We start from the raw sequence: 8,899 nt of genomic DNA, 5'->3' as shown, positions 1-8,899 counted from the left end.
AAAAAAAACCGACCTCATGAGGTCGGTATTTTTATTATAATTCATTTTTTCCGGGAAAAATTCCAACCTCCGGAGGTCGGAATTTGGTTTTCCCTCTTTATTTTGCATAAAAACCGACTACTTGTAAATACCGACCTCCGGAGGTCGGAAATTACCGACCTCCATTTGAGGTCGGAAATTTTTAGGTCGGTATTCACTGTTTTTTTAGTAGTGACTTAGGATGGGATCATATATAAGCATGTGAGCTTTACATAAATAAACTTTGCTTTGTTGTTGTTTGAAAGTATGGTAAAAAAAAAACAATCCTTGTTGGTTGTGTACTTCTTTTTTTTTATGTTTGTTGTGTCTTTCTCATGTAAGTGATATGTTGTCAACTATGTTAACCTTTGTGGTGTGTAATAAGACATGGGTTTGAAGTTTATATATTTGCTCTTCGCCTCCTCTTAATTGTTATAGTCATATGTGTAATAAGACATGGATCTAGAGCTCTTTACAATTTTATGGTACAGTTCAAAAAGATTACATCTGAACTTTTAGATGCAATAAAAAAAAGTTAGAGATGACTTTCAATTATATTTAAATTTTAACAAAAATAAAACACAATAGAATCATATTTCACTAAATTATTTTAGATATATTTGTACTTTTAAAGAATTACTAATTTATAATATTAATGGAACCTATATTTATATAGGTGATAAGCCATAAGTACCCTCCTACACTATGACTGAAATCTCAGATGCACACCTAAACTTAATTAGAGTCCTCTTACCCCCCTAAACTAATATAAATGAAATAAATACCCCCAAACGTTGACATGGCATAGAGAGTGTGCACAATCTCTTGAAGGTAAGTGATATTCACGAATTGGACACATGTCATATTTTTATTGGTAACTTTATAATTAGTTTGTACACATATTTATTGATATTAAAACTTATATATGTTTAATTATTTTTATTTCTTTCTTTGTAAAATATTTATTTTAATTTCTTTCTCACTTTAAACTATTTTTAATTAATTAATTATCTTTGAGCTTTTAATTATTTTTAAAAAAATGTGTATTTTCTTTAAAAAATAATAATTAAAAGTGTCCTTAATGTAATTCTAACGTTTTAATTTTTTTATGTTTCATTTGATTTTCTTCACTCATTTGGATATTGATTCAAAATTAACTTATTTTAAATAAAAGACATTTGAAATTAAATTTAAAATTAAATCAAAACGAAAGACAAAGAAATGAAATCAATAGAAAAATAAAAGAGAAAAAAATAATGAATAAAGGTAAAAAAAATAAAAGTTTCGATAGAAGGTAAAAAAAAAAGGTGTATTAACTTAATTTAAATACAAGATAAAGAAAATAAGAATATAAAAAGTAAGTAAAAAAATAATATTTTCACATGTGGCAGGCGAGTAAAGTACAAATACAACCAATTTGGATGATTGAAGGTGCCACGACAACACAAAAAGTGCACAAAAATACGAAATAATATATTAGGGGGTAATAGGACCCTAGTTAAGTTTATGTGTGTCTCTGAGTTTTTAGTTATAATCACATTAGATCTAATTCATAGGCCCCCAAGAACAAGTCCGATCTAATTCATAGGCACCCAAGAACAAGTCCTCTAGAACAATCATGTCCAAAATCATTCCACACCACATACAAATAATGTAGTAATTTCTAAATATAAGACGTTGAAAAACAAATATTTAAGAAGTTAAAAGTTTTACTTGCCTTACAACCAATTTTTTTTTATTTTATAAAAACTACTTGCACTACCAAATTAAGTTGTAGAACTAGAATTTGTTAATCTTCATGTGGTCCAAATAAGTTTTGACTGCTAATTTCCTTGAGAAAAACTCTTTGAGGTACTTGTCCATTGTGACACTTGTGAATAGTGCAGGATTTGTAGAGTTTATTAAGGAATGAGCTGGTCCTATTTCTGCTTCTTGTTTTGGCATGAAAAACACTCCAATGGAAATCCTCCTTGTATGTTCATTCACTGTTACTTTGTGTTCTGGGCTTTTGTAAACACCATTGCTCCAAATCTGCATGTTTAATTAAAAAACATAAGACCAAACCAACAAAAAAAGAAGTTAATAGTTAAAAACATATTTGAATTATCATTTATATATTAAACACACACCTTAATTATCAATTGTTTCTTTTCTCTACTTGATAGGGTTTATGATTTTCAGATAGGAAAATAGAACAATTGATAATTGGGGTGTGTATTTAATACCTAGATGGTGATATATAGTTCCATTTTCCTACCTGAACTATCACTATTTATATATTAAAGCACACCTCAACTATCAGTTATTTCATTTTTCTTATGTAATAGGGTTTAGAGTTTAAGGTAGGAAAAACGAACATCTAATTATAGTTAAAGTGTATTTTAATACATATATAGATGACGGAAGTTCCCTCTTTTCCTACTTGACCTATCACCATCGAAATATTGGACCTCAACTATTAGTTATTTCATTTTTTTATCTAATAGAGTTTACTATTTTCATGTAGGAAAAATAAACATTTGATAATAGAGGTGCGTTTTAATATGTAAATGACGATAGTTACCTTTTCCGATCCTACCTGATTTATCACCATTTATGTATCAAAACATATGACCTCAATTATCTATTATTTCATTTTCCTATCTGATAAATTTACGATTTTCAGATAGGAAAAACAAACATATGATAATTGATGATTTGAGGTGTGTTTTAAAAGTGAACAACTAACATTTAGAATGTAAAACTACACATTAATAATTCAAATATGTTTTTGACCGTTATCTCAACTTAAAAGAAAAGAAAAAAACATTTGTATAGTACACAAAAGTGTCAAAACTAACCTCAAGAATATCTCCAATGTTCACAACAAATGCATTAGGAATGAACTCTACTGGGATCCAAACACCATCCTGTTTGACTTGCAATCCATCAACTCCATCAACTTGATGAACTATGGTAATTGCACTGCCATCTGAGTGAGTCCCCAGCCCAGTTACCAACTCAGGTTTAGAGTATGGTGGATAATAGTTCATCCTCACTGATTGCATTCCCTTCTCATACATTTTTAGCATTACCTCCCTATCAATTTTTAAAGTTTTTGCTAGACAACCTAGAAGGGATATAGCAAGTTTCTCCAATTCTTCAAGATAAGCCTCAAGACTTTCTCTGTAATAAAAGTAGACAAACATGTGTTACATCTCTATTTTAATTTAAACATTTATATATGACAATATTAGCGCATGAAATTATAATCCGTCCAACTTACTAAAGTTTGGGTTGATTATTATTCATCCCTTATTAGCAATTTCAGTCCATCAAAGTTTGGATGGATATCTAGCCCATATTGATTCATGAAAAAATTTGTCAAAATATTCTTAAAAGATATTTTATTTTATTGTACTAAAGATTGCATAGGAGAACAAATAAAACAATTAAAACTTAGTAAGAGTTGGACGGTTTGAGATTTCAAGCCAAGTAATTTTATTGATCCGCTCATTTATTAACTTAACTCATTTTGATTCAAATTCAGCCCAACCCCCCATTCGCCACCTATAGATGTTCGGACCTAAAATATACTATCTCCATTTCAATTTATTTATTTTACTTGATACGAAGTTACAAAAGTAAAAAAAAAATCTTATTAATCTTGTGATCTTAAATTAAATATATGCAAAATATACCAAAATGCATTTTAATCTTGTGAGTCGTGTAGAAAATTAACGTTAAAGAGTTATCAAAAGAAACATAAACATTCTTTTTTTAAGCAGATTAAAAAGAAAAGTAAGATAAATAAATTGAAACAGACGAAAATATGTACCTTAGTGAAGGTGGGAGCTTTGGAAGAAGATGTGGTTGTCTTGTATTTATGGGATATGAATTCATGTAAAATCTCTCTACATGGTCTGAATTTACCCCCTCTCCAACAATTGCTTGGCCATAACCTTGGCTATTTCCCAATTGTGGCGCAAACTTCATTTTCTCCTCTAAGGGAAGTCCATAAAAATTTTCAATTGCCTTATCTAGTTTCTTGATCAATGAAGAACACACTCCATGATTTGTCAACTATACACAAAATTTCTAATCACATTATAACTCAAATAAATGTATACATGAAATTAATTTAAGTACCCTTTAATAGATCTTGTATGCAGCCTATCCCCACAACTAAAAACAAATATGTTTGCCATCCTAAAATGTCATTCACAATCAATCTATCGTCAGATCTCTCTAAAACAATATTTTTATATAAATATAAACGCCAAATTAATTTTTTCTCGTAGATGATTTTTTATGTTATATTTTAACTCTATAACATTTTTTTATCTATAATAATAATAAGTATCTTTATAACTGTACAGTTTTTGTAAAACTATATGTTGGTAAATAGGTGAGCAAGTTTATAGTTTTGATGATTAACAAAGTAAACTATGATGCATTGTTTATCATAATCAATGAAACCAAAGGGGAAAATTGTTGGAAAATAAGAGAACATGTATATAACTTTGATGATTGACAATATAAATCTGATTCACTACTTATTGTCTTATATATACTTTATCCGATGAATCAGGTCCCCACCAGACGAGACATAAATGCACAAGGACAACTTGTATATATATATACAAGGATGATTGGGACAAATAACATAAATAAAGGAGCAAAGAAGGAAAAAAATAAAGAGAATAATTTTGAGTCCAAGTAAGAGTCAACAAAGCAGATAAAAAAAAAATAGAGAAAATCACAAGTTTTTTTTTATACGAGGTCAAGTTCTATTGAAGTAAAAGTCGTAGATATTTTAAGGCATGACAAATCTTCCGTATATATATGACATGAAAATCATCGAAAGTCATATCTATTGTATATTCACGAGATTTATTAACTTGAGAGTAATAGACAATGGAGCAAAGCTATAGAAATTTATCATAACAATATTGGAATCTGCAGATGCACTTGTTGTGTTCGACTCTGTACTATTGAATATTGAAGTTCGATCTGTTGGAAATCTTACGGAAAATATCTTCATCATGAACATTTGTACTGATTTCATCAAAGCTTGTATTTCACCGCGAACTCTTATAGGAAATTCTCATAGCTTGAGGCGTGTCGAAAGACACTGTTCTTAAGGATATTTCATCCGGTATAGATGTATCAACCACGGTTCAACAAGCTCTTCTAGTACAAAACTAGGAGCCAGAAACTAACAAAGATATACAATAGAAAGAAATTCCAGCACATGAAACATGGACAAAGGAGAAAGGAAAATCTCTCTTTTTTAATTTCTTTTTACGTGAACCAAGAAGCAAATCATTTATAGGAAATGAGATAAGATCATTCTCCCAAATGTTTGCAGGAAATTCAAGACAATGATAAGAGGATTAATGGGTCATAAAGGTTAATAATGGGAATGTTTAAACCTGAAAGTCAACTGCCAAAATATTGCTTTCAATGGTGGAAAATATAATGGAATTATGGCTAATCAAGGCTTGGCATTCAAGCACAATAAATATATATTTAATACTCATAAACAAGATCAGAAAGAATGTACCTAGAAAATATTATGAATACTTCTTTTTGAGATATTAGAACAATTTTTTCAACAATCCCCTACATATCTCTCAAAAAAAATATTAAGAATTGAAAGAAATAAGAAGTTTTGCTGAATTTCCTCATATGAGTACAATGCATTGAATCTGGTGTCCGTAGACTATGAACCAGACCTAGATAAAACAAGATTAAACTTACAGAATAATTGGTGAAGTTTAGAACTTCTATGAACCAATAATTTTTTTGTAAGTCCAGCGTCATATTATATCACATTATACCCACACAATCTTTGTTGTTATTCCGGTTTTGTGCTAAGAGGCCATGTATGTGCGTGTCCTAGTATTCATGAGTGCTCTAGAAATCTGTCACAATTTCATAGAAGCGGTACCAGTTCACACTCATATAGGTCCAATCATCAAGTATATTCTGCAGAGCAATACACCACCTATAAAAGATATGAATTAGATTAAGAGTCCTAACTCAGCCTCACTTTGCCTTGCAGATTATTGCACTATATTCACACATCATAGGAGGGACATAATTTTATAGTGCTTACTTGATCAACTAATGACTTGTTATTACCAATATGAACCTAATTCATGGGATCTCCAATCACATAGGTTGGGTTACCATTGATCATTGTTGATCTTCTCAAAATGGCAAAAGTCTTACTCCTCTCGATGTTTCATTAGTTAGTGAATTGATCAGATTCACCTTCGACTACACATAATTCATTTAAGCAAATAATTTATCTCACTGCAGTAGCTTCTTCACATTGTGTCTCAAACACATATATCTAATTTAGTCACATAAAAATTGGTTTTAATCCAATTGGAATACACACTAAGAGAGTTATCTTGACCACTTAGTCTCATCACCAATCAACTCCACAACAACTAATTCTAATTAATTGTTTTTATATTATGGCATTCACAAAAATGTACCAACTTCTTTTACCTTTTTCATCATATATTATACTCCTCTAGTACCACAAACTATTCAATTTATTTGGTACTAGACTTGTAGTACTTCTCATGTGTCATCAATGACTTCTTTCCAAAATGATACCTCAAGAAGCAATATTATTTCAAACAACAATAACACAAAAGATATAATCACTTTTAAACACTCAACAATACCATTTTTATTTTTCCAACTCTATCGTTGTATTAAGTCACACCACAACTATCACAAGTATGTATATACAACATTTTTTAGCATACAATAAAAAACTTAAAGCCTATTTTTCTTAGGATCATATAGTACAACCTTAGCAAAACACTCCTACACTTTCAAATATTTCAAAATAGAGGGATAACATTTTCAATGTTCATAAAGTTTTTAATTTTGTATGCCACAATAGCATAATAAAATATATCATAAGACTCCATTTTTATTTCTCAACAAAAAATTACTTTAGCATATCTAGAGAAATAGTCAATAAATGTAACACAATAACATTTGTCACCTTTATTCATTATTTATACAAGTCTCACAAAAATTTGAAGAGTTATTTTGAACAATTTAAATACTCTAAACACAAGCATATGATTTTATTTTATTTTTAGTATGCACAATTCCAACACAAACTTCACACTTCTAAGTGTTTATAGAAATAATACAATGTGTACTATTAAAATAAATTTAATTAAAAAAATACAAGTTTAAGTTCATGTCATATTTCAAATGAATCAATCAAGTAAATGTAATCACTAGCATTTTCATATTGAACAATATTAACCACAAATAAATCATGCTCAACATATCATCCTCTATGATAACATTTGTTAACACATTATCAAATTCAAATAAACATTCATTCAATCTTTTCTCATAAATCCATAAGCATCAATCTAGCACAAATATTAAAATCATGTACCATCTCAAATAATGTTAAATGTGAGTTTAATAAGAAGAACTTTTCCATTCCAAGAACTTGAGTAGTTCTAGAATCACCAACATATATGTAACACCTCGCTTTTTGAAAGAACTAGAAAGAGCTAGAATTAGAAAGAGTTGTTTTTGGAATGAATGAAAAATTTGGAAATTTGTTAAGTTATGTTAAGTTTGGGTTTTGGTCAACTTCAAACGACCATAAGTCCTAGCTCAGGATGAGTTAGGTGTGCTTACAGATACCGTAGGAAATATCGTTGAATTATATTTCCAACGCCGTCAAGTTTGCACGATTCCGAGTTCGTATGAGTGATATATGCCCATTGGAAGTTGGGTTGTTTGGATAAGGAAAATCCAATCCGGATTTTGAAAGGGTAGTTTGGTCTTTTCCTTGCCCAATTGTTTTATTTCATTTTTGTTAATTAAGTTAGGGTCTAATCAGAATTACATCAGTTTATGCCTTTACCAAAATAAGCTAGGGCTTGGAGAAAAGAGAAAGAAGGAGAAAGGAGAAGAAAAGTTCATTGTTCGTCGAGTTCTTGGAGGTTTTCGTGTATTCGCCAAGGGTTAATCCCTATGAGGTATGTGAGACTTTCATAGCGTAGGGTTCATTCACCCACGCGCCAATCATGTTTAGTTCAGCGAAATTCGTTTGAAAAAGGGTTGAATGTTGATGTTCTTGATATGTGTTTTTTGAATTTATTTTCATTCTTGAATTGGGCTGAATTGAGGAGTTCTTGAGGTTATCGCGTTAGGTTTTAGAGTGGTGTTAAGTTAGGTTCTTGGGTACATATGTTGGATATCTGAATCTAAAGAGAACTTGAGAAAAATAATCGAGTTTAGACGAATTGGGATTGGAAAATGAAGAAGGAAAAAGTCGGGCGAATCTGGAAAGTGAGGCCGCATTGCGGATGTCACGCCCCAAACTCGAGGGGCGCAACTGGCTCCTAATGCCAAAGCTCAGGCCTGAGCCGACCCTGCTGAACCATTTGCTACTAGCGCATGGCAGCCACACGCAATCAAGAAATCAAACAAGTATATCTCGGCTTAAAACTAAGCCATTGACCGGCAAGGCCCCTGTCAACTGATCTATAAAAGAAACAGCTACTCCTAGGAGATCATATAAATAAATAGCCAACTAGTACAGAAGTCCTGATTGGGCCGTCGAGGCCACCATGATATCTATACCAAAACTAAAAATAGGTATATATCAATACAATACATCAAACAGCTTACAAGCTTCCGCAAACCAACAACATAGGCCAGCATGGCCATGACGTAGCTATAAAACCCCACACACTAGTCTGCAAGCCTCTAAGAGTAGTAAAGATTTGTGGGATAGGGCCCCAGCATACCCATAAAGATATATACAACAAAAGGTAAAAAACCTCCTAACTCGGCAGCTCCAGAGGAAAGGGGCTAGCCAATCGGATAAAAGTCAATC

General features: G+C 31.0%; 1 protein-coding gene across 1 annotated transcript in view; it reads right to left on the bottom strand.

Annotated features, from left to right (window-relative positions):
- Window positions 1–1,797: 1,797 nt before the first annotated feature.
- The window catches only part of LOC102579949 (codeine O-demethylase-like), a 21,044-nt gene continuing 13,942 nt past the window's right edge, over window positions 1,798–8,899 (bottom strand). Inside the window, exons 2-4 of the mRNA XM_006365548.1 lie at window positions 3,836–4,080; window positions 2,859–3,183; window positions 1,798–2,049 (exon numbers count right to left, since the gene is read on the bottom strand). Coding sequence (XP_006365610.1) covers window positions 1,798–2,049; window positions 2,859–3,183; window positions 3,836–4,080 — 822 coding nt within the window. The remainder of the gene's footprint in view (window positions 2,050–2,858; window positions 3,184–3,835; window positions 4,081–8,899) is intronic.

This window comes from Solanum tuberosum, unplaced genomic scaffold (assembly GCF_000226075.1).
Source record: "Solanum tuberosum cultivar DM 1-3 516 R44 unplaced genomic scaffold, SolTub_3.0 scf00557, whole genome shotgun sequence".
Classification (NCBI taxonomy): Eukaryota; Viridiplantae; Streptophyta; class Magnoliopsida; order Solanales; family Solanaceae; genus Solanum; species Solanum tuberosum.
This window is presented reverse-complemented; position numbering and strand designations above follow the sequence as displayed.